This window comes from Eleutherodactylus coqui, chromosome 5, assembly GCF_035609145.1.
Source record: "Eleutherodactylus coqui strain aEleCoq1 chromosome 5, aEleCoq1.hap1, whole genome shotgun sequence".
Taxonomy (NCBI): Eukaryota; Metazoa; Chordata; class Amphibia; order Anura; family Eleutherodactylidae; genus Eleutherodactylus; species Eleutherodactylus coqui.
Genome location: NC_089841.1, coordinates 120,495,262 through 120,522,274, shown reverse-complemented (window position 1 = coordinate 120,522,274; position 27,013 = coordinate 120,495,262). Strand labels below are relative to the sequence as shown.

The window sequence follows — 27,013 nt, the reverse complement described above, 5'->3', positions numbered from 1 at the left end:
GCCTGGGGACTTTCAGAAGTTCCAGACTGCCATAACACCCAGACCGCACACTGCAATCTTATCGCGATTGGGCTGTTTAGGGCACCTAATGCCACTGTCAGTATTGACAACGGCATTTATAGGGTTAACATATGTGATCCAAGTTCTCTCTGTTCATGGGTGTTGGCTGTCACAGACAACTGACACTCGTCATGTATGGAGCGGGTTCAGCTCTCGAGTCTGCTCAATACACTGCATATGTAGTGGGCGGCTATGCTAACTGCATGGGGTATGTGCAGTTAGGACATGTATAGCCATATGTGTGGCACAAAGGGGTTAATTAATGGTTTTACCACTTTTTTTACTTTTTTTTTTTTTTTTTTAAAGCAACAAATTTAGTGTTTTATTCTATGTGCCCTAACAGCAAGTAGACATGGGGGTTGGCTCAGCTACAGTGAAACGCCTTGGAAAAGCGTCAACCCAAAATTGCATTGAAATGCAATTTTCAAGAGTGCCAATTTTTATAGGTTGCAAGGGAATTAGACATCCATCACTGAGTAATATGGTCTATGTTGGGAGGAAGGTCATATGGAGGGATTCCTGTAAACACGTGTTAGATATTGTTACATAGTAGTTAGTCATTCTTTTTGCTGGTGATTATTAGGTAAAGTACCATTATATGGGGGGGGGCACTGCTGTACCTTGTCAACACTGGAGGCATGGGGCACACCCGTTGGCTGTCCCGTTCCCCCAGCTGTTCAGTGCCCACACTTAGGGACTGTGACAGCAGTGCCGGCTATGGGAAGCCGCTCCTCCGTAAACTCCGCTCAGGTATAGGGAGGGTCGGCACTTTGTACCGCTCTGCTACAGTGTCGGCCAGAAAGCCTGTGAGACCACTGATGCCTTGCTGCACTGTGCCTCCTCGTATTCTTTCGACGCTGCTCCCACGTACCGCCCGCTGTTCTGCAGCCCCCTTGCACGACTGCCTCCTCCTGCGGCACTCCTCCTGTGGCGCTGCTCCAGTCCCATGGCCTTCACGGTGGTGCTGATGATGGGGTTTCCTGCAGAACAAAGCCCCATCTGCAGTTGCAGCCAATCAAATTGTGGGTGTTCTTCTTGTTTCCACCCATTCTTCACGGTGGAGACAAGATACAACAATACCTATGGGGCGATTATTGCCTGAATAATTGCTGGAAACACTTATGTGCCCGACATTCATCCTGCGCAAAGATACCTTTTATATGGTCCCTTGAGATGCTACCAACAGATTTGTGTTCCCTATACCCTTGCGAGAAGTCGATGCTTAGAGGAGACTATTGTAGCCTTACGAGGAATACAGCCCTTTTGTGTGAAACGATAGGGTTTCTAGAAAAAATGCTGTTGGTTGTTTCTTTTGTTTTTCATGAAACATTTAAAATACAAACTATGCAAGTGTTTGTAAGATGAAAATCCTTTCCTGGCAAGAGACGAGGACCCTTTTCTGCTTGCTCCGCCACGGTTCTTAAATAGTTTTTTTTCTTTTTAATGTTTTTTATTTTTTTCATTGTTCGGTTATGTTCACGGGTAGCTGCAGATTTCGATACCCATCCATGTCAAAATGTGCATGCAACGTAAATTTTGCTGCAGAACCTCGGTGTGGATTTCAGTTCTTTGAATAAGGGTTTGAAATCTGCGTAATGATCCACGTGTTACATCTGGATTTTGACACTGGATCTTCTGAAGTGGGCTGTTGCCTTTTTATATAAAAGGATACTTTGTTCATCGGCTTTTCTCTGTGCTTCCGTATTTCTGTTTTTCATATCTCCAGTATCTATTTGCATTGCTGACTAAGTATTTTGGTCACTTGGTCTTTTGTATTCTTGTATGATACAAGATTAAATCCAGGTTCAAAGATTTGTAAAATACTTACTTTTAAGAATCTCTAGTTTTCCATATTGAGGTTGAACTTTGGTATTTTTATACAAACCAAGAAATTGTCTTATTTTTTCAGAATCCAATCTAGATCGATGTGGGTTTCGCGGTTCATCGTGTTTGGGATTACCGTTTAACCCATCCAAGGTACGTTCATACATGACCAGTGTAATTGTCCAATAAAATAAAGCTATCAGTATGGCAGTTCACAATGCCATTGACCAATGGGAATAAAATAACATTGAAGATTAGACGATCATTACAAACCTGCTGCCCTTCCTACTTTGTGGATATATTCATTTTCATTGGAATTGCTATCTCTAAGACTCTGTTCACACTAACATATTGACTTCTGTCTGTAACGTGAGCCATGATACTGAATCCCTCGTTCCACTGACATGTAATGGGAGAAGGTCTATATTGACACTAAAGGCACTTTTACACGGGATGAGTATTGTTCTGGTCGTTCGCGCTCCCGCAGGGTTTTGAACGATAATCGTCCCATGTAAAAGCTTGTAGCAACTGAATGACAGGATGTGAATCGTCTAGTTGTTCAGTTTTAAGCACCTTAAGATCCTGGGCGATCGCTCCATGTAAACAGCAGCCGTTCAGTAATGAGCGGCCACTACTTACAGTGAATGGAGAGGGGAGGAAAGAAAACGGTCTCCCTGCTGGCCATGCTGTGAGCGATCCAACGATACTCGCTCATGTGTAACAGCATGAGAGCGAGTATACATGGGGATGTGTGTCTGGCATTGTTTGCTCGACACTCGTCCCGTGTAAAAGGGCCTTAAGAATAGTACATGTGCTGGTTATCCGCTGGGGATTTTAAATTTTATTTTACCCGTGGACATGAGGCCTAAAGCTTCTAGCAACAATGTAAGCTTATTACTAGATTACTATTGTGTAAGTGGCGCTATTCAGAGCATTACAGAATTGTTATTAATTAGGGATTTTAATGAACAAGTGTAAACTTGGCAAATTCAGGCGATTGATGACTTCAGACTGCACCCTTCTCTATAATATACCCTACTGCTATAAAATATTAGCAGAATGTCCGCTCTAATCAAACAACAACGTATACAGCAAAGTTTCTTTAATCTGGCATCGCTGTGCTCTGATAACTGGTGGCCTACCAAATATTGTGGGTTAGCAGATGGGTGTAGAGAAGCACAGTACTGCGCCAAAGTTATAGATGGGTGTGGGAAAATTGCTAGAAAGTTAAAATGCTTTCAGAAATAGAAGTGTTTTATGTTTTTTTTCTGTCATATCTATATTTCTGTATATGTTGTATTGATGTGTGTGTGTGGATAGATAGAGTTTTTATTATTTTTTTTTTTTTACTTCTATAATTTCCACTGGGTCCTCACTTTTTTGCCGTAGTTATGCCGCGCCAGCCTGCTTAACCCTACACATGCCACCAGCCGTTTGTGTGGTAGAACAGCAGTACAGTGGCAGTGTCGCTCATGATGGATGAAGCTGCTGGGATATATGTAGTAGCTGTGATGGATGAATACTTCTATGGACCTATTCTCCAGGATATATTTACATTTTATTTCTAATTCTGGCATCCCGCCCCGATAAACAAGCCATTGGGCTTGACAGGATATTCATCCCCTCTCAACCAGCGATTATAGGTCTCTCTGGATTGCTTGACTGAGAATTATCCTAAAACACAGACCCTGCAACATATTGGATTATGTCTGTCCATCCATGAATTAGAAGGGCTGCAGACGTCACCGAGGAGTCCCCTGATTAGATGAAGGCATGGAGCGGCAGCCGAGTGTCTCCTGGAGCTTCTAATGTCTGCAGTGATTTATCCATGGCAGTCGGTAGCGCTTGTTATACTATAGCTGTGCCAGCCATGGGCAGTAATGTGACGTCTCACATATACTGGAAGCCCTCTGTGTGTAGATCAGTGTAACATTACAGTGGGTGCCCTAAACCAACTAGAGACCGGTCTGCTATCTTATATACAAAAGTCTGTTTGTGTCGTATACACATTCACAGTTCTGGTCCGATTTGAGTGATATTTTGCATGAGCGCTCTTCAGCACCAGGCGACGAATACTGGCGGAATTAAAAATGGAAAACTCACCGACTTCCCCTGTCATTTGTATTGCCAACAGCAACCAATCATAGCTCAGCTTTCATTTCTTATATTGATGAGGTAAAGTGAAAGCTGCGCTGTGATTGGTTGCTATATCTTACACAGCTGAGGTAAAATGAAAGCTGCGCTGTGATTGGGTTCTATGTCTTAAAGCCCATTTACACACAATTCTCGCTCAAACGCCGCCTTTTGAGCGATAATCATTGTGTCTAGACGCACGGCCGTCATGCACTTTTTCGCTGATCACTGACTTTTAGGCTTTATTCCCACGAGTGCATATACGTTTTCATGCCCGAGCACATATACGGTACCCATGTGAAGCATTGGTTTCCAATGCAGCCGTTCACACGGGCGAATATGCAGCGTGTGAAAAATAGAACATATATGCAGCCTGCGCATATACGCTCAGCCAAAAGATAGTTCTGGAACTATGTTTTGGCCAATATATGCTGGCGGGTCCCATAGACTACAATGGAAACAGGGCAAGAAAAGGCAGGGCGAGGCATTTCTGCAGCATCCAATGCTGTGAAAAGCTTACAGGTGTCTCTACATAGGCATTGGAAGGCATCCCAAGGATTTTGGGAGAGCGAGAGTTTTCCGGGGTGCAGCGTATTTTTTTTTTTGCTAAAAACGACGCTCGCGGTTGTATGAATGGACGAGAAAATGCTGACTGTGGTCACTGAAAAACGCCCATTCAGGCGCTTATACGAAGCAGGCGTGAAAACACCATTGCCACTTATGCGCTCATTTGAAAGGGCCCTTAGATTGCTGAAAGTCAGTGATCAGCCATATCAGGGCCGTGTGTGGCGTTCTCAGCGGGATGCTATTGTTTCAGCTGGTATCCCACTCGGAGAACAAATCACAAGTATGCAGAAGACAAGTGATCCAGCTTCTCTTCTGCATTCCCCACTCGGAGCGCTCAGCTGTATACCAGCTGTGCACACCGAGAAGAAAACAGCTGTATACAGAAGACAAGCGGGCCCCACTTGTCTTATGTATATCCTGCTCAGCTGATTAACAGCTGAGCGCTCCGAGAAGAGAACAGCTGGATGCAGAAGACAAGTGGCCCCACTTGTCTTCTGCATACCCCGTAGCTCGGAGCGCACAGCTGGTATACCAGCTGTGCGCTCCGAGAAGAAAACAGCTGTATACAGAAGATTGAGGCCCTGCTTGTCTTCTGAATACAGCGTGAGCTTCATTTACACACAAATGCACAGGTTATCTGTTATGCAAAGGGAACACTCAAAACAGTCACTTGAACTGCTGTTTGAGCAAATTTTGCACGATCATCTTGTCGTGTAAATGCAAACAACGATTATCACTCAAAAGATGCCTTTTGAGCATTTTTTCTTTTGAGCGTGAATCGTTGTGTGCAAATAAAATCGAATGATATTAATGAACATTTCAGCTAAAAGAAACATTACTGAAGATGACTGCGCATAAGGCTGATGTGCCAATTGCGCAGCGCCTCATTATCAAATGTTTGAACGAATGATTTGGGACTGCTGCAAAATGGCGTAGGAACATCCGTTATTATGTAGAAGAAGGAAATAACTTTGAAAGTCCAATTTTCAATAACCAATTCCTGCACTTATATCGCCGTACAATGCTGGGGTATATCACCTAGTCTACTTATATAGCATCACCTTTGTCCTTGAGCCCCTATTTTTCCTTTAGGGCTCTGTCCCATGGGCGCTGATGCGCCCGTCTTCCTGCAGGATAAGACGGCCGCACTGCAGGTACGGATTCTCCGCACCACCGGCAGAACGAACACCTGACCGGCTCCATTGCCGGTCATGTGTTCTTTCTTCTGGCTCTGCGGAGAGTCGTCTGCACCGGCAGTGCGGCCGTCTACTTCGTGTAGGAAGACGGGCACATCGGCGCTCGGCCCTTAGTCCTAATACAGTAGGTTATATTAAAATGTAATCCTAATTCCTATCAGCTAATGATTTCTGCTATTCTGCAGGGCCATGGCATCTACCATCCCTATGACAGCGGTCACATAGCAATGACCTACACCGCCCTGTCCAGCCTGCTAATACTAGGGGATGATCTGGGCCTTGTCAATAAGGAAGCCTGCCTCGCCGGCCTGCGTGCTCTGCAGCTTCCTGATGGAAGGTATGTTCCCCATTTTCTTACTATTTAAAATGTGGTTTTTCACTGTATGCTAGGAACATACAGTGAGACGTGACGTAATAGAGATTAGTCTTCTTCTGGGGAACTTCTTGATTGTTTTTAGTAAACTATATTGTGATGTGCTTTAAAGGGGTTGTCCCGCAAAAGCAAGTGGGGTTATACACTTCTGTATGGCCTTATAAATGCACTTTGTAATATACATCGTGCATTAAATATTGGCCATACAGACATTATATACTTACCCCCCCGGTGTTGGCGTCCCCGTCTCCATGGCGCCGACCGAAGCCTTCTTCTGCCTCGATTAGACGCGCTTGCGCAGTCTGCCTCTTCTGTCCCGTTGAATGGGGCCGCTCCGGCGTGCTCGCGCTGCACAGGTCGTCTAGCAGGCTCCCATTAATGGCAATGGGCAATTAGCTCTCATAGCATACACAGTCCGGGGCGGTTAATCACAATGTCAGCAGTAACCTCTCAGTCTAGTTACAGCAATGAATGTGCTTGTATGTGAGTCATGTAGATGCAGACATTGTGACTTTGCCTCCTTGCATCGCACCTTATTGCTAAGGCAGTATTTATCTGGGCATGACCTGTGTAGATGCAAATAGAGCACCAAAGGTTGTAGATGATGCCACCTGCAAACAACGAAGGTGCCTAATTTTTTTTATCTTTGTTGTTGTCCCCCCCCCCCCCCCCCCCCCAAAAAAAAAAAACCAACTTCAAACACTGTTGCTAAATAGTCAAAATAAAGGGTATACAGTAAATGCATTTTGCCCAATACAGTTTTGTCTTGTGATGTAAATAGGAGGATGAGGTGCAGAACATAACTTTTTAGTTTTAAGGGTTTTCTTTGAGTCTGGAGAAAGTGTGATGTTTGACTAATAGAAAACACGCATCTTCTTTTTTCTGTGCAGTTTTTGTGCTGTGCCCGAGGGGAGCGAGAATGACATGAGGTTTGTGTACTGTGCTTCATGCATTTGTTACATGCTCAATGACTGGTCAGGGATGAATATGGAGAAGTCAATAGAATACATTAGAAGAAGCATGGTAAGTGCACCCCATCCATTGTTTTTATTGTATCTTGCTTGCATGTATTCTGCAGTGTTCAAAGGAAGATATTCATTTAAAATAGGATAGCAATTAAACCGGGCCTCTCAGCTCTCTTTAAATGTCCAAGTCGTTATTTATTTTTTCTTAATAACCCATTCCCAATGCAGTACAATAACCAGCATAGACTCGCCTTCCCCTGATCCCCGCCGTGTCCCGCAGTGCTGCTGGGTCCCCCGCTCTGTTTTTTGTTCATAGGTTGCAGAGTCACCCTCTTACTGAATGTCACAGGCTGCTGCAGCCAATGACAGATTGACAATTGATTGCTGAGCTCGTCATTGGTGGCAAACCTAGGATGCCCCGTAAACTGGCTGGGGCAGCCTATAATCATGACGTCGGAGGGGGCACCTGGAGGGAGGTGAATATATGCTGGTTAGTTATTTTATTGTATGAGGGACATGATTTTAACACCAAAAAAGTAAACCGAAAACCCCTTTAAAAATATATATACTTTTTTTTTCTTCTAACTGAATTAACCATGCAGGATTAATTTTTAAGATATTTAAAATATATTGGGCCTTTTATGGATGGAAAATGTACCATTTTTTTGATAAAATAACTGGAAAAAGGGTTTGGCTTTTTTTTGTGTTTTTTTTTTTTTTTTTAACATACTATTTTTTTATCATTTTAAAAATCTTCTACTTATTTTTACCTCCCTTTTTTTAACAGAGCAGAGTTCTGATAAAAGATGCTCCAAAATTACGTTAGGGGATTACAATAGTTTAATAAAACTTATGTCCAAAGAGTCAACCGATCCTCTCTAAGGCTAGTGGCACAGTAGTGTGTTTTGTGGCCATGTGCTGTTCATAGAATCATAGAATGGTAGAGTTGGAAGGGACCTCCAGGGTCATCGGGTCCAACCCCCTGCTCAGTGCAGGATTCACGAAGTCATCCCAGACAGATGTATGTCCAGCCTTTGTTTGAACACTTCCATTGAAGGAGAACTCGCCACCTCCCGCGGTAACCTGTTCCACTCATTGATCACCCTGTCAGAAAGTTTTTTTTCTAATATCTAATCTGTGTCTCCTCTTTCAGTTTCATCCCATTGCTTCTAGTCTTTCCTTGTGCAAATGAGAATAGGGCTGATCCCTCTGCACTGTGACAGCCCTTCAGATATTTGTAGACAGCTATTAAGTCTCCTCTCGGCCTTCTATTTTGCAAGCTAAACATTCCCAGATCCTTAACTGTTCCTCCATAAGACATGATTAGCAGACCACTCACCATCTTGGTAACTCTTCTCTGAACTTGCTCCAGTGTGTCTATGTCTTTTCTATAGTGAGGTGCCCGGAACTGGACACAGTATTCAAGATGAGGTCTGACTGAGGAAGAGCAGAGGGGGATAATTGGCTCACATAATTTAGACTGTGTGCTTCTCTTAATACATCCCAGAATTGTGTTTGCCTTTTTAACTGCTGCATCACATTGTTGATTCATGTTCAGTCTATGATCTATTAGTATACCCAAGTCTTTTTCACATGTGCTGCTGCTTAGCTCAATTCCTCCAATTCTGTATGTGCTTTTTTTTCCATTTTTCTTCCCAGATGTAGGACTTTGCATTTCTCATGTTAAATACCATTCTGTTAGTCACCGCCCACTGTTCAAGCTTTTCTAGATCTTTTTGAATACTCACTCTCCCCTAGTGTTAGCTATCCTTCCTAGCTTTGTGTCGTCAGCAAATTTGATCAGTTTCCCATCAATTCCCTCCTCCAGATGATTTATAAAAATGTTGAACAACACTGGGCCTAGGACAGATCCTTGTGGTACCCTAGTTGATGCATTCTTCCACTTGGATGTGCAACTATTTATGACCACTCTTGAGTACGATCACTCAGCCAGTTGTGAATCCACCTAACAGTTGCCTTGTTAATCCCATATTTGGTCATTTTTTCAATAAGTATAGTATGAGATCATTTGTCAAATGCTTTACTAAAGTTAAGATGTACCATATCTACCGCATTTCCCTGATCAACCCAGTTGGTAATTTTGTTATAAAAGGAAATTAGATTCGTCTTACATAACTTGTTTGTTACAAACGCATGCTGGCTCTGATTAATTACTTAATGATTTGTTCAAAGATCTTTCCCAGTATAGAAGTCAGGCTCACAGGCCTGTAGTTTCCTGGATCTACCTTCTTCCCTTTTTTGAAGATGGGGACAACATTTGCCCTTTTCCAATCTTCTGGGACTTCTCCTTTTCTTCAGGAATTTTCAAAGATTATGGCAAGTGGTTCAGCAATTACCTCTGCTGCTTCCTTTAGTATCCTAGGATGTGATTCATCTGGACCTTGAGACTTGAATTCATTTAAGTTAGCTAAGTGTTGCCTCACCATCTCTCTGCTTATAGATAGCCTGCATTCTTTTATTCCCCCAATAGCACAGGGAAGATCAATTGATGTTCCATCTACTTTCTGAGTAAACAGATACAAAATAGGAATTTTAAAGTTCAGCCTTCTTAACATCATTCTTAACGAATTCACCATTTTCATCTTGTAAGCAACCAATAGCATCTTTGACTTTTCTTTTGCTTTTGACATACCCCCCAAATCCTCATGTAATTCCACACACATTACACGGCCCATTATATCCTATGAGGGTAAAACAAAACAAAAAGTTTGGTACCGTGTTAGCATTTCTACACAATTACTTGGTTTCTCTTACTGAGAACAATTACACAATCCTATGAGGGTATACACATGGGCTTCTTTTTCCACATGGGACCATGGCTTAGGTGAAAAAACTTAGGACATATATTATTCCTGTCGTGTATATCAGACAGCCCTTGTGTCCGTGTGCCATCTGATGCGAATTTTGTTCAAGTCTCTTGGGCACAACTCACAGTTATGCTAGTGTGATTCTACATAAAAGTATCAAAAGGTTTCCAGGAGCTTATTAGAAGTGAAGATATCAAAAATGAAGTCTGGGCCACTCTCATACATGCTGATGGCAAAGTGTTGCGATTTCGACCATAGTGCTTTGCCGCAATTTTACTTTAGTCTTCAGAGGCAACAGCGGGTTTTAGCTCACGCCATCATTGAGGTGCGCTAAGCACGTCTGTGAGGCTACATTGAAAGCAATGGGAACGTTATACCACGATTAGTGCTGCATTCAAAACGCCGCAGTACAAAATGCATGCGTGAGAGTGACTTTGTAAGAATTGCCCTGTATAACCAGCTTGGAGGAGCAAACCGTCATCATGTCATTGAATGCGATGTGATAGGAAATCTGCTCACCAGGGGTTATAAAGCAGCGGCTAGTGTCCAGATAGATCCCAGACCATATATAAATCTAAATAGCAGGAAAGCGTGAAGGAAAATCCAGCGACGGGAACTGATTGAATAAAAGGCCATGCCATGAATACAGACTAAGCTCCGAAACATCTAAGTAGGTTTTTTTTTTTATTTAAGCTGTTCCTATTGCTAGATTTTGCTTCACATCTACCCTTTCATTGGTCTGAGTCATGTAGATGGCAAACATTGACTGATTGCTTCTGACAGTTGGAAGACCCTAATGTAGCACACATTTAGCAAAATCTGTGTTACTCATAAAAAGTCAGTCTCATGAATGTTAAAGGGTTTAGGCCATATGGACGTCATTGAGGAGCGGTCCCTCATTTAGCATCCTTTGTGAGACACAGCATGTACATGAATTACATGACCACCTATAGTTTTGAATGGCCGGTATGTAACCGCTGATCTCCAAGAGGTTAAAAAATTCGGACCCCAGAAATCAGCTGAGCCTGTTTATGATAGGAGTAGTAGTTATGAGACAATGCCTTTAAGTTAAGACTTCTGATTGAGCTTGGCTAAAGTTAAGGTACCGTTTAGGGTGGTTTCAGATCTGCGCTCGGGGTTCTGCTTTCCTGCTCCGCTTGGGAAGCAGAAAAGGGGGATCCCAGCGGCTGAGCGGCTCCGTCTTGGGACCGAACCAAACAGTGCTGAACGGACCCTATTGATTATAATGGGGGCCTTTTTGCTTTCTGACCAGTTGCCCGGCTCTTAGCCAGAAGAAAGAGCGCTGCATGCGGGACTTTTTTCTTCCGGTATTTTGTGCCGGATCTGCGACGGAACCTCCAACCAGCGGTTCCAACGCTCATGTGCAACCGGCCTTATCTGGGGCGATTATCCACATCAAAACATTGATGTGGATTTTGAGGCAGATCTGCAGCAGACTTCATCTTTTCAATTGAGTGCTCCTGCAATGTTGGTTACATTCGTAAGTCATTGGCCCTAGACCACACTATATCTATGCATTTGTACTACTAATGGGATCAGCAGGCACGAGGGAACAGCCCGGCCTCCCTATACGTGTAGCGTTTTGTAAATTCTCAGGTTCAGTTGACAAGTATCCAGTGTATATGACCAATTTTAATAAAAACACTCCAAAATGTCAGTGTTTACCTTCTGTTTTTGAAAGTGCATTCATTTGGGCTGAATAAGTATAGAACATCCCGTGTTGATAGTGATGTACTGCTGACATTGTTTCTGAGGTGCTAATATCTCTATGGTTTGTTAGGTATGCAAACCTACAATCCCTCCTCTGACAGCTTTGACTAATAGTCTGTGTTTTGCATGGCGTTTTTATTATAAATGTGCACTGTGTAATGTTTTATGTGCAGCGCTAACAATGGGGTCCAGTGTGAGGTCTTCCAGCTTTCCATAAACTGCATGTTACTCAGGTATATATTGACTTGTAATTTGCAAGTCCCTATCAATACATTGTTTCTAACAGTAGTAGCCTAATGATTTGCAAATTGCTCCTCGTTGTATGGAAATATCTTCACTGAACAATGGACATCGTTGTAGTATGTTTGTTCTTTTTTTGAGCAACACTTTTCAGTTATGAAGCTGTAGGGAGATAATATGGTCTTTTTTTTTTCTAATAGATTTAATTGTATAATCATTGTAGTATATGAGCATATCTTGAAAGGCAACTGTCCAGTGTCCAGCCGGTCGATGGTGCATACTGCTATACGAGATGTGAGAACGTTGCGTATTTTGAAGCCCAGATCCTGGATCTAAATGCGCAACTTCAACGCTGAAATTCATTGACACCATAGAAAGGAGCTTGCTGCTCACTGTGCGGGCACTCGATGGGGTAGATGTGTGGGTGGATAGTAGTAGTATGGGAGTGCAGAATGATTAGGCAGCTAGCTGGTTGACAGTTAGAAGGGGGGGCTAGTCCTGAACTGGTACACTCCAACAAGTTTGCAAAGTTGGCAGATGAGGGGTATGCTATTACAGGATTAGGACTGTTGCAGAACGACATGCACTCTGGCTGCCAGGGAAATGACTGCTCCTGTAAGAACGGGAAGGGCAGCGCAGGACAGGCTAGACAGGTCCTGGTAGTGGGGGACTAAATTATTAGGAGGACAGACAGGGCAATGTGCCCCAAAGACCAGGATTGTTAAACGGTGTGCTGCCTTCCTGGCACTAGAGTACGACACATTGTGGATTAGGTTGTCAGATTACTGGGAGGGGCTGGTGAGGATCCAGCGGTCATGGTTCACATTGTCACCAATGACAAAGTCAAAGATCAATGGAGGACCCTAAAAAATGATTTCAGGGACCTAGGATCTAAGCTCAGGGCAAGGTCCCACAAGGTAGTTTTCTCGGAAATACTACGTGTACTACGAGCCACACCAGAAAGGCAGTGGGAGGTTAGGGAGGTAAACAAGTGGCTTTAGAGCTAGTGTAAGCAAGAGGGGTTTGGGTTCCTGGAGAACTTGGCTGACTTTGCTGTTTGCCATAGGCTCTACCATAGGGACGGGCTGCATCTCAATGGGGAGGGTAAAGCTGTCCTGGGGGGAGAAGATGGCTAGAAGGTTGGAGAAGTGTTTAAACTAGGGACTGGGGGAGGGCAACCAGAGAGATGGAGGGGGAAGACAGTGTAGGCAGAATTCTGGGATTAAGAAATGGAAATGTGGGGCTGAGCAGGGCAAGGGGTTAGTACAGATAGAACTGACAGAGCAACTAATAGGACCAAAAGTAGCATAATGAATACAAATAATAACCACAACAGTATAAACTGTATGGCTACGAATGCAATAAGTCTGATCAGTAAAGTGGGTGAGCCTGAAGCGAGAGTGTCTGAAGAAAACTACGATATAGTAGGAATATCGGAAACATGGCTTGATGATGATTGCGATTGGGCAGTGAATTTACCGGGTTGCAATCTCTTCAGAAGAGACCATGGGATCCAGAAATGGGGAGGGGTATGTCTGTATGTTAACTCCTACTTAATGTTGAGACTATGTGAAGATATAGGTGTAGGAGATGAACACATGGAATCTCTATGGGTAAAAAAAAAAAAAAGGGAGGAAAGACTATTAAATTCCTGATAGGAGTTTTCCATAGGCCCCCAAAAATAACAGAAGAAACTCAACTAACTAGAGGGAGGGCCATACTGGACTTATTATTAACCAACAGACCGTACAGAATCGCGGGGTGCAGGTTGACGGGTCATTTGGGAAATGGTGACCACAATATAATTAATTTCCAGTTGTCATTTAATAGGAGGCCTTACCAGGGAGCGACAAAAAAAACTAAACTTTAGTAAAGCAAAATTTGATCAGTTCAGAATTACTCTCTGCAATATTAAACGGGACAAGGTCCTCAAAAATAACAGTACAGGCAGAAAATGGGAGAAGTTTAAAAACATCCTTAAAACCTCATGTGAGCAGTTCTACCCTTCAAAAATAAAAGAACTATGAATAGAAGGAAACCAATGTGGCTCAACAAGACTGTAAGGAGGGCAATAAGTGAAAAAAAGCGTTTAAATTACTAAAACAAGAAGGCAGCGAAGTAAGTTCTAGGGTGGACCTAGGAGAGTCTATTGATCTCGTATATATGAATTTTTGTAAAGCATTTGACGCCGTGTCGCATAATAGGCTGATATATAAAATGAGGCAGCTCAGTCTGGGCGAAAATGTGTGGAGCTGGGTAAAGAACGGGCTCCGAGATAGAAAGCAGAGGGTGGTAATGGTTTGTTCTCTCATTGGGCCACCCGTTGCTAGTGGGGTGCCAAAGGGCTCAGTATTAGGCCCCATTCTGTTCAATATATTTATCAATGGCCTGATAGAGGAACTGCATAGCAAAATATCCATATTTGTAGACTATACAAGATAATACAATGGAGGACAATGTACGGCTTCAAATGCACCTAAATAAACTGGGGGCTTGGTTAGAAAAATAGCAAATTAAGTTCAACATTGATAAATGTAAGGTTATGCACATGGGCAGGAAAACCGAATGTCACCAATGTATACTAAGGCCTCCTGCACACGGGCATATTTGCATTGCGGAGCTCGCGGCAGGTGTCTGCCCTTGGACTCCGCAGCAAATACAGCACATAGTATTCAATGGCACAACACCATTTCATCTCCATGAGCAGAAATCAATTGTGATTTCCCACTCGTGGAGAATAAATCGCATGGTGCGTTTTTGTGCAGGTTACGCACGTCCGTCTTCCATTGAAGTCAATGGAAGCTGGCAATCCCGCTGCACTTCCGCAGTGAGCAATGCGGAAGTATTTCGAGATACGTGTAAACCCCCAGCGGCTACTACGCATGCGCGACGGAGTGCCGCCAAGCACATCCACAGCGTGTGCAGAAGCTGCCAGACAGGTAAGCTGGGGTCATCGGCCAGGCACCGGGTCGAACTCCGCTGCGGGAATCCTGCATGCAGGGTCCAACCCGCCCGTGTGCAGGTGTTGTCACGTCAACCCTATTATCAAGGTTTTCTAGGTGTTTGCGCATTACTCTCATGGCGTGGGTTTGTGCTTCTGAAATATTATGGGCCTGCACTACAAGGAAATGGATTTGCTCATAATCTTCCTCTAATTGCTAAGTGCAGCCAGTATGGCTTTTAGGTCCTCTCTGATTGCAGCAGTCTCTGCCTTATATGTGCTGCTAAATTCTGGTGATTGGAAGTACTGCTTTGTAGGTAGTGCTTTCAGATATGCCCAATGTCCACGGGCAAATCGAATTCCGCATGCGGGAGCCCACAGCGGAATCCGACCTTGCCCACAACTGAGGACACTGCATACCCATCCAGGTCTTCTGCATGTCTGTCTGGGTCTTCTATTTTCTTCACTGTGGATGTGTGCTGAAGCGCCAGCTGGTGCACTGTTGCCCAGGCGCAATGTAATTTTTTTTTTTTTTTTTTTTTTTTAAACCTCCTGCTTTCCCGCGGAATCCGCAGCCCATCCGCAGTTCAATTGCGGATGGGCCGTAGATCAGACGGCTTCCATTGAGTTCAATGGAAGCTGTCTGTGCTTGAACTGCACTGAAATGGAGCATGCTGTGATTTGTTTTCCAGATCAAAAGGTCTGCAAAACAAATCCACATGCTTTTAATTTGTGTGCAGACGCCCATGCTTCTCTATGGGTGGCTTGATTTTCGGATCTTCTGCGCGGTTCACCCACACGGATTCTGCAAATCTGATCCGCCTGTGGACACTGGGCCATATTTGGATAGTGAGGCCTGCTCTAGAAGATCACAGTCTTACTCATTAGACACTTAAGACCCAGAGGGCTATCAAGCATGAGAACAGGAGAGGGCATAACAGGAGAATCTTGACACGACAAGGCTTCAGCTAGACCGCCATGTTCCTCTACCTGTTCTGAGGAGTTGCAGTGGCGAGGTCTTTGAATGCCTGCTGGCGCATCTGAGCCAGCCTGATCTGTCTACTGTGGGGGCAGGACCTGTACAGGAGCAGTGCCTGTCTCTGGGTGTTGCTGCTGGGACCAGTGTGGAGATGCAGAGCTTTCACTGGAAACGGTCTGAACATACCCAACTTGTGAAGGTTGCAACATAAGCCTTGGGATTGCCTCTGGATCCATAGACGACAGTGAGTTTACCTTGTGTGCTCGCTGATGTGGGTGACATCTTGGCCACTTGGAGAATGGAAAGCACCGGTCCAGCAACAAATATGTGGCCATTGAATTAGGTGACTGGATGATAAAATACAAGGGTCTTAGGAGGCTTTTGGTATCTCTTACCTATGTGGAGTGGTTGAGTAGGCGATATTACCAGGTCCAGGAGCTCAGAGGAAGTGTCTCCTACTTCAAGTGTAAGCCACGTTGCTTTATGTATACATTAACATAGGCATAGTTGGTTTATACCTGAAATATAGTTACAAGGTACAATAGCTAACTAATATAGGCTACAAACATAAAAATGTAGAGTATTAGCAGATGTGGCTCTGAAGGATAACTCCACATGGTGGCACGAGAGGTTTATGACGTTTTTAATGCTGACATTTTTTTCCTTGGGAAGGCCTACTGACTTAAATATTTTCATTAATACATTTTGTTATTTAGGCGGTGTCTGAAAATATCAGAATCATTATGTAGCAACTAGTATTACAGAAAACATATGACAGCGTTGACTGTTGCCACCAACTCCTTTGCAGAATTGCTCTTGGCCCACATTGCTAACATGTCATCAACACAACTTTCCTTTTAGAAAACAGACCCCAACACTGAATTTTCTAGATAGATTTTTTGGAAAACCGGTATATGGTCTGCATAAGAAAGCTTACAAAAGGGTCAACGAGATTGGCCAATGCTCGGTCTGGATAAAATATGAAACCATCGTTCATAGAAGAATTCTGAGTTCAGGTTTCTGGTATTTTGGAACTTCTGTTTCCAACAGGTCGCACACCTTCATTAGTATTCTGATCATATAAAAAAGCATGATGGGAGAAGCAGCTGAAAAGAGTCATAAACTGAATACATAATGCAGATTAAAGCTTTAACTACAGCAGAACTGTCAACTTTTTGTTGGGATTTGAAACTTAAAATTTTGCATGATTTTAAAAAATGTTGTGAAGAGTTGGATCAATTCCACAGTTGAAGTGAAGTGATTGCTTGTAGAACACAAGCTGCACATAAGTAATGTTCCATTTTTATTATCATTTCAGTCATACGAGAATGCACTGGGACAAGGAGCTGGATTAGAGGCTCACGGTAAGAGCTTGTTGCTTTTCCTCCCCACAGTAAATTCTGAATGATTACATATTCTTGGCTGAGGACTTAGAGTCTCTATGCATTTCTAGATGTCCTCCTTTCACAGACCTATTTGGGAAGCATGAATAAAAAAATAATCCTAGTTTTGACCGTCTTTTTAGTTGGAATGAAAGCAGTAATAATAATAGTAAAGATGGCGACTAGAGATGAGCGAGCACCAAAATGCTCGGGTGCTCGTTGCTCGAGTCGAACTTTCCGCGATGCTCGAGGGTTCGTTTCGAGTAACGAACCCCATTGAAGTCAATGGGCGACTCGAGCATTTTTGTATATCACCGATGCTCGCTAAGGTTTTCATTTGTGAAAATCTGGGAAATTCAAGAAAGTGATGGGAACGACACAGCAACGGATAGGGCAGGCGAGGGGCTACATGTTGGGCTGCATCTCAAGTTCCCAGGTCCCACTATTAAGCCACAATAGCGGCAAGAGTGGGCCCCCCCTCCCCCAACAACTTTTACATCTGAAAAGCCCTCATTAGCAAGGCTTACCTTAGCTAAGCACCACACTACCTCCAACAAAGCACAATCACTGCCTGCGGGACACACCCCTGCCACTTCTCCTGGGTTACATGCTGCCCAGCCCCCCCCCCCGCACGACCCAGTGTCCACAGCGCACACCAAAGTGTCCCTGCGCAGCCTTCAGCTGCCCTCATGCCACACGCTAGCCTCATAGCCACACCACCCTCATGTCTATTTATAAGTGCGTCTGCCATGAGGAGGAACCGGAGGCACACACTGCAGAGGGTTAGCAGGGCCAGGCAGCGACCCTCTTTAAAAGGGGCGGGGCGATAGCCCACAATGCTGTACAGAAGCAATGAGAACTCCAATCCTGTGCCACCTCCGTCAGGAGCTGCAAACGTGGGCATAGCAATGGGGAATCCAAGTGCCACACAGTATTCATTCTGTCAAGGTGTCGCATAGCTCAATCGACACTGCAAGGGGAAAGCCGTCTGCGCTCTGCCCCCTACCCAAGTCAGTCAGTGTCTTTGTGCCAGACAGGCCAAACACCGCGATGGGAGCTAAGTTTACACCAACAGCATAGGTGGGTCCTAGGAAACCCAAGACATGAACAAAAAATTGATCTAAGCGGCCAAACATGGCAGACTTGTACCTCGCCCACGACATAGGCCTCTGCCCACAGCTTCAGCAATCCTAGGCAGGAAGCGGACTTTCACTGCACCCAGGACATAGGCCTCTGCACAAACCCTCAGCAATCGCGGGCCTACAGCAGACTCCAATGCTAGCGTAGCTGTGCACGTCTTATTAGCACTGTATTGATCCTGTAGTTTGTCCCAATGCAGTGCCCCGGATAGTAGAGCTAACGTCAGATTAAATACAGGTGGGCTTCGGCCCACACTGCATGCCCCAGTCTGACCGGGGTTTTTTATAAATAGTCATAGGTAGGTACAACTCCCTAATGGGAAGTCCCTGTGGACCCACGGCATGGGTGGCTCCCTGGAACCCACCGGCGGTACATAAACAAATCCCATTGCAGTGCCCAGCACAGCTGAGGTAACGTCAGATTAAATGTAGGTGGGCTTCGGCCCACACTGCCTGCCCCAGTCAGACTGGGGTTCTTTATAAGTAGACACATGCAGTTACAACTCCGTGTGGAACGACAGCATGGGTGGGTCCCAGGAAGCCACCGGCGGTACATAAATAAATCCCATTGCATTGCCCAGCACAGCTGAGGTAACGTCAGATTAAATGCCGGTGGGAATTCACAGCGCAGAACCAGTCAAGTGGCCAAAGGCCAGTGGTAGGCCTTAAAGGGGTTGTCCCGCGGCAGCAAGTGGGTCTATACACTTCTGTATGGCCCTATTACTGCACTTTGTAATGTACATTGTGCATTAATTATGAGCCATACAGAAGTTATAAAAAGTTTTTCACTTACCTGCTCCGTTGCTAGCGTCCTCGTCTCCATGGTTGCCGTCTAATTTTCGCCGTCTAATGGCCAAATTAGACGCGCTTGCGCAGTCCGGGTCTTCTTATCTTCTCAATGGGGCTCCGTGTAGCTCCGCCCTGTCACGTGCCGTTTCCAGCCAATCAGGAGGCTGGAATCGGCAATGGACCGCACAGAAGAGCTGCGGTCCACGGAGGGAGAAGACCCCGGCGGCCATCTTCAACCGGTAAGTAAGAAGTCACCGGAGCGCGGGGATTCAGGTAAGCGCTGTGCTGGTTTTTTTTTTTTAAAGTCCCTGCATCGGGGTTGTCTCGCGCCGAACGGGGGGGGGGGGGGGGGGGTTGAGAAAAAAAAAACCCCGTTTCGGCGCGGGACAACCCCTTTAAGTATTTTGCTTCTATTTTTTAAAATGGTGAGGTGAAAAACCAGACAGACACCGTATGCAGCGTATATTATGTATACTGTTTCCCTCTGGCGGGATGACGACGGTCATGTAACGGGCACAGCAGAGCCAGGAAACAATTATGCGCAAGCCTGCTGTAACGCTTAGCTGGGTATTAATTAGCGACTACTACCCCCAGCAGACACGCAGTAAACTGAAGACGGTCACAGGCAGCCCAAATATAGTATTTTTCTCCAATTTTTTTGAAAAAGCCCACTGCCTATATACCTCTTTCCCTGTACCACTGCCCCTATACTCAGTAAAATGACTGCAGACTGAGGACGCTATGGACTGCACGCCCGATGCACAATTTTTTTTTATTTTTTTTTTGTATAACACTGCTAAAAGCAGCCTCAACAGTACTGCACACAATCAGATGTGGCCCTAAGAAGGACCGTTGGGGTTCTTGAAGACTAAAATAACACCTAACACTCTCCCTATAGCAGCAGCAGCAGCACTTTCCCTGATCTCTGTCACCATGAATCTGTGGCGAGCCGCGGGAGGGGCAGATTTAAATACTTGGGTGTCATCTGATCTCCCCAGCCACTCACTGCAGGGGGGTGGGATAGGGCTGGAACTTCACAGGAGGAAGTTGTAATGCCTTCCCTGTGCTTCTATTGGCCAGAAAAGCGCGCAAATTTCTCAGGGAAGGAAATGTAATGGAGTCGAGCACCGCGTGGTGCTCGTCTCGAGTAACGAGCATCTCGAACACCCTAATACTCGAACGAGCATCAAGCTCGGACGAGTACGCTCGCTCATCTCTAGTGGCGACTAATCTAAATCTGTCCCTCCACTGACTAATTCTTAACGACGGGATGTACATGCAACTTTGACATTTTTCTTCTGGTGCCGTGACTTGACATTTCTCTGATTTGACAAGGTCACTGCCCTTGGTTCAGTAGCTATTCTGCTATGTGCTGACCATTTGAGTCAGGCTAGTTGCTAAGGCCATTTTCACACATCATGGATTATGTAAGGATTTATCTGGACAGGATCTGCAACCATTTCTCCAGCACTGCATGTGGACGGGGTATTTTACATGTACCAAAAAAAAATCTGCTCTGCTTGTTACCACCCTACAGGTGGAAGATACTGTATAAGGTGCCAGCAACTTGTCTTGGCACAATCGGCTGGTTGCCCAGGATGTCCAGGATGATAGGCTGCACTGGATTGACTTTTATGTCTTTTTTTCAGCCTTACAAACTGTATAACTGTAAGTCAAACACTTCATCTGATGGGTGACTTACTTTTAAGAAGGGGTTCATCTTGCAAGTCATTATCTTTAATTTTAAGCTGCACCCTCCTCATCCTGATGCAGTCCGAGTGTCCCCGTTGGGACTAAGGCCTCATGTCCACGGGCAAAAGAAGAATTAAAATCCGCAACGGATTTTAACTCTTCTCCCGCACGCGGATCCGCACCCCATAGGGATGCATTGACCACCCGCGGGTAGATAAATACCCGCGGATGGTCAATAAAAGTGATTTTAAAAAAAATGGAGCATGAAAAAATCTGGACCATGCTCCATTTTCATGCAGGTCTCCCGCGGGCTTCTATTGAAGCCTATGGAAGCCGTCCGGATCCGCGGGAGACAAAAATCAGATTTTACTCACCCGCTCCGGTTCTTCTCTTCGCCGCGGCGCCATCTTCTCTCAGTTGCGGGCGGATCATTTTGCTTCGGGCCGGCGCATGCGCGGGGCACGTCACCGACGTCATCCTGCGCATCCGCCGGGCCGAAGAAAGAAGATCCGGCCGCGACGCAGAGAAGATGACGCCGCAGCGAAGGAAGGATCAGGAGCGTGCGGGAGGTAAGTTTATTCTGATTAATTCTTCTTTTCAGCGCTCATGTCCGCGGGGCAGGAGGTACCAGCTACGGATTCTCCATGGAGAATCCGTAGCGGGCCTGATTTTCCCCGTGGACATGAGGCCTAAGAGAGATAGTCAAGCACATTGTTTGGCTGTTTTCATAAGCGGTAAATGAAGTGGTGGTCACTCATGTGCATCTTCGCTCCATTCATTAGGGACAATTGTGTGCCATCCTCGGTATCAGTGAGGGTCCTAGCAGTCAGACCCCCAGCAATCCATAGCGGCCCCTAGGAGACCAGATAGCATTACATTTCTTCTATTGTGCTTTTGTGTATTTTCCCAGATTTCTAAATGATCTTTTCCTTTGCTTCACTGCTAAGTGAAAAATCACTCCTTTTGAGCCTGTGATATTTCATTCTCACAATGTTGTCATTGGTCCAGGGCCATTGGTTTTTGGAATCCTAGTAAAGATGATGAAATGTGGGAATGTAGTACTTGCACTTCTTTGCCAAGTGACATTTTTTTTCTGCCCAAAATTGGTAATGTGCATTATATGACAAATAACTACCAGCCTGTATGTTGAAAGCAAATATGTGTATCTGTTGTAAATGTTAAAAGGTCCTTTTCCCATGAGCATCCTGTCCTGTTGGTGTCTTTTTTGGGCAGTTAATCTCCCTTTAGCAGTCAAGGCCCATTTACACGTAACTATTATCACTCAAAATTCGTCCAAACCATGGCTTTTGAGCAATAGGCGTCGTGTGTAAATGCACACCCATCGTGCATTTTTCATTCATCTCTGAATTCAAGTCAGCATAAAATCCATTGTCCCCGATAGCAGGGACTCTAAACAGAGTCCTCCATGGGGAGCGCTGATAACATTGAATTCAGCATTCACTCTGCATCAGAACAAAGGAGATGTATTTAATGAACAGACCACCTGCTGTTCTCTAAATACATGCAAATGAGGTTGATAAGGTACTAATGGCAATTAGTGCCCATTAGTAGATTATGCAAAATGATCGCTCTAAACTGTCACTCAGACTATCTTTTGAACGAATTTTGAGTGATCATCTTTGCGTGCACATGGGGCTTTAGTCGATGAAAGCTGAATAAACATGGAATTAGAAAAAAACATTAAAATAAAGTGATAAAAGGATTTTTCATTATGTTTGTCTTTTTGATATATAATGGGAAGACTTAAGCCTGGCGTTTCTAACACAGGTCTTGGTATACTTTCCTTTTGCGCATGATGCACCTAATACACTTTAGACGCAGGCCTCTTCATGTTTTAGGCGCATCTCCACAGAAATGTACCCTAGTTTCTGGCATAAATCACACGTCTGTCGGCCCGAGGCGGCTTTATCACTACACTCTTTGTACTATTAGCATTATTATTACAGTTGTATTATCTTAACTTAGGTGGATCTACATTCTGTGGCATTGCTTCCCTATGTCTTATGGGAAAACTTGAAGATGTCTTCTCTGAGAAAGAACTCAACCGAATAAGGAGATGGTGCATTTTGAGGCAACAGAATGGCTTCCATGGGCGACCTAACAAACCAGTAGACACCTGTTATTCCTTCTGGGTGGGAGCAACTTTAACGGTAAAGATTTGTGCTTGTGTTTGCTGTAACTTACCTTCTCTTGCTCGATCCATAAAAGTTACTGATACTGATTACACCTTTTATATTCTCATTTGTGAATTGCACTCTCTTGTATTCTTCATTTACGAATATCCTTGGTTCTTATATTTTCATTGGTTATTGCAGCTTTTAGACATCTTCAAGTATACAAATTTTGAGAGAAACAGAAATTTTATTTTATCCACCCAAGATCGTCTAGTTGGTGGTTTTGCGAAGTGGCCAGACAGCCATCCAGGTACTTTTTTCTTATTACTTACACACATAAATATATATTTTCTGTAATCTATTCATTTAAAATCAAAATAACCACAAAAGCCCTAAAAGTTGGTTTATTTTATGCTGTTGATATTTCATCTCTCTTCATATTGGATGCTATGTTCCAACCATTGTCTCACAAGCCATATGTGGTGCTCGGGCCACTTTCTTATGTGTTGAAACCATATCAGCGGTGGTAAAGAATTTGTCAGCATTTCTGCTGTATGTAGGGGCAGGGAGCTACGATGTTCGCTGCAGCTGTCGGTGATCACTGATGCTGAATCTGTCTCCTGATTGGGCGCTACAACTGTCAGTCAGACCTGCGGAGCACTTCAATGGAAGGAGGAAGTCCCGCTGCCAGAGCACACACTTGCAGTAGCAATTGCCTTGAACTAAAAGTTGAATCAATCACAGATGCTGAATCATGTCTTTGTGAAAGCAGTTAAATGACCCCCTGCCCCTTCACGGAGCTGTCAGTAGTATTGTATCCGCTAAACTGCTGACAGGGAAAGAGCCATTCAGTGTTGGACTGGTGTGCGCACCAGTGGCGTTGATTCTGAGGGCCCAGCTTCCATCCATCTAGTAACAATGCATGTTCAGGTTTACTGTTGAATTATCATTGATGTAAACTGAGCAGTTTGCAATATCATGAAGCACGGCTTTTCTTCTACATTACTCAGATATTTAATATAGTAATATAGCTTACAGATATGGTAACGGAACAAAATTTTGTACATAGATACAGTAAGAGAACCAAGCTTATTACATAGATACAATAACAGAACCAAGCTTATTACATAGATACAATAACAGAACCAAGCTTATTACATAGATACAGTATCAGAACCGTGCCTACTACATAGATATGGTGACAGAATCAAGCTTACTGCACTAATATGGTAACACAACCAAGCTTACAACATAGATATGGTACAAAACCAAGTTTACTACATAGATACCGTGACATAAACCAAGTCTATTACATTCATATGCTAAAAGAATCTGGCTAACTGCATAGATGCGGTACGGTACCAGAGTTTGTTTGCTACATAAATGTAGTGCCAGAATAGAACTTGCTGTATAGATATGAGAACAGAGTCAAGCTTGCATTAATCTTTGTCATAAAAATATATCCATTACAAATATTTTTTTTTTAGGAGGGAAAAAAATGATCAAAAACAGCATGTAGCAAACATACAGTGGTATCCCTTTGTTTTCGTAGTATGCATTCTGACAGCGGCATTTAAATCCCCAGTTTAAAGTTTAGGGGTCCCAAGGCCCCACTGCACAAAGCAATGTGCCATTAACAATCTAGGCCTGTGGAATGTCCTGGTAGAATGCCTGCTATATTGCTGTACGATAGAATACTATGTATTTCGCTCATGCAGTATAATTATATTATAGTGCATGAGCCTTTAAACTGTCCTAAGTTCAAGTCCCCTAAAAAATGGCGGAATTGCTTTTTTTTTTTTTTTTTTTTTTTTTTTTAATTTCCTATTTCACTCTTAGAAATTTTAAATGTTTTTCAGTACATTATATGGTAATTACTATTTGAAAAATGCAACTCCTCCTCCAAAAAACAAGCCCTTAGACAGCTTCATCCATGAATAAATGAAAGAGTTATGATTTTTTTTGAAAGTAGAGAGGAAAAACTGAAAAAAAGGGGGGGGGGGAGGGGGAGACGGTCCTTAAGCAGTTAATGCGTATCAGGGCTATGCACCATCTTCTGCTGTTTGTACTAAATGCACATCTGTATTAGATCTGTATCTTATCCCTGCCAACCTCTTGTCTCTTTCTCATCACTCCAGATGCCTTGCATGCATACTTTGGGATCTGTGGCCTTTCTTTGATGGGGGAGTCTGGTATTAATGAAGTACACCCAGCATTGAATGTAAGCTTAAGAACATACAAACATCTCCAGCAGATCCATGACTCCTGGAAAGCCAAGAACTATGAAAAGAGTTCAAATCATCTACACGTCAGTACTTGACTGATGACCACCAACATCACCTTAGTTTGGAGATTCATAGACCCACTTCTAAAGCCATGTATTAACCAAGTGTGCTTTTTCGTACTGGAGTCATTCGATCAAAGTGTTCATTGGTTAGTAGCACTGCATTGTACAACAGGCTTCAACCACTTCTCCTGTACCTCAATAAAGATATATTTTATAAGATGGTATTATTTCAAAGTGCTCACTTCATCATTCAGCAGCTTTAGGAATTCACTTCTATGATCATGTAAAACATTTACAAGCTACACCTAGCACCTGCTACACATCAGCACTGATACAAAAACATCTCGTTGCATACAAGAGGACATTATTATTATTATGCAGACTACAGGAAAATAGATGTGGATGTGATGGAACTTATTTTATTAGGTGTCTCATATACTAAATACATGTCTGCAGAGTTATAAAAAGTTTATATAGATTATCCTTAAAAAGGGGTTGTTTGGGCTGGGATGATTTTTTTTAAACATGGGTGCAAATAGGTTAAATCACTAAAAGCAGCCAATTTTAGGAGGACCAGCGATTCAGCCCTGCAGCTTCCGTGGTCCTCCTTGGGTTGTTTTTTTACATACCTCTACCATCTGACAACCGCAGCGGTCACATGCCGGTCTTCTGCCATTATGGTTCCCAGGATCTAAGTAGGAAGGACCGCTGGAGTGAATGGGTAAGTATGGCTGCTTTTACTGTTTTAAAACATTTGCGCCCGTGTTTTAGAAAAAAACTTGTCCGCACATGGGCGTGTTAGCATATTTTTTTCCTACAGGTTAACATTGAGGATTTGGTCAAGTCCCAGAAATACTATCATTCTTTTACAACCAACAGATGACCATTTGGCATCTTAGAACCTTAGCCCAAATAAAACTGACCAGCAGGCTGCAAATAGCTTAAAATGGTTAAAGATAGTATACTCTGTTTTCAATATGGCCGCTGTGCCCGTACCGTATGGGATGCTGCGAGATGTTGCCTGTAAAGCCAATTTCCGTGAGTTCACACCATGAAAAGATGGGACCTGGTATAGAAGTAAACAAGAGCCAGTGTGGGAGAAGGGGATGGAGGTGTGAAAATAGCACCGTTTGTTATTTTCTTCTGCCCGCTTTATTAAGGTTCAGACAATCCCTTTCTAATATGAAGGATCTTTACCAGCAAGTATTTTATTACTATCCTACTTATTATCATGGAACTTGGCAAATCTCTAAATAACAAAATATCGGCAGAACAAATATGTTTAGTTGTACTAAACGGCTCGGTCTAGAACATCCGTCGTACAGGAAAAAAAAATCCACCATTTTGCATGTCTCACATAGTAGTATTTTTATTAAGAGATTATGAAATTCATCTTTTCCAGCTTCATTGCACAATGTTGCCAAGTATTGACCACAGAATGTGTGCTACTCGCTGCAGTTTACTACAGGAACATAATGTAATCAAATAAGTGTGTAGCAATGATTTATACATTTTTTACGATAAAATAAATATAATTGTACAGCTGGTATTTGTGAAGACTTGTTTTTATTCAATTAAAGGTGGCCCGTATTATAATTAACGGGTGTCTAATGTATAGAACGTCTTATATCTTTCACAGTATGGGTTCAGTCACATATTGATACGCCAACAGTAAGACATGACATTCAAAAATAATCACAGAATGTAAATTGCACGTAAACGTGCCCGGATATCAATGAACTGTGGAACATG

General features: G+C 43.6%; 1 protein-coding gene across 2 annotated transcripts in view; it reads left to right on the top strand.

Annotated features, from left to right (window-relative positions):
- PGGT1B (protein geranylgeranyltransferase type I subunit beta) overlaps positions 1-26,806 on the top strand; it is a 51,400-nt gene extending 24,594 nt beyond the window's left edge. For both annotated transcript variants that reach the window (XM_066603079.1, XM_066603080.1), the window contains exons 3-9: positions 1,970-2,037; positions 5,966-6,117; positions 7,044-7,176; positions 17,156-17,201; positions 22,826-23,010; positions 23,176-23,284; positions 25,113-26,806. In XM_066603079.1, coding sequence (XP_066459176.1) covers positions 1,970-2,037; positions 5,966-6,117; positions 7,044-7,176; positions 17,156-17,201; positions 22,826-23,010; positions 23,176-23,284; positions 25,113-25,294 — 875 coding nt within the window. In that variant the 3' untranslated portion in view covers positions 25,295-26,806. The remainder of the gene's footprint in view (positions 1-1,969; positions 2,038-5,965; positions 6,118-7,043; positions 7,177-17,155; positions 17,202-22,825; positions 23,011-23,175; positions 23,285-25,112) is intronic.
- Positions 26,807-27,013: the final 207 nt, after the last annotated feature.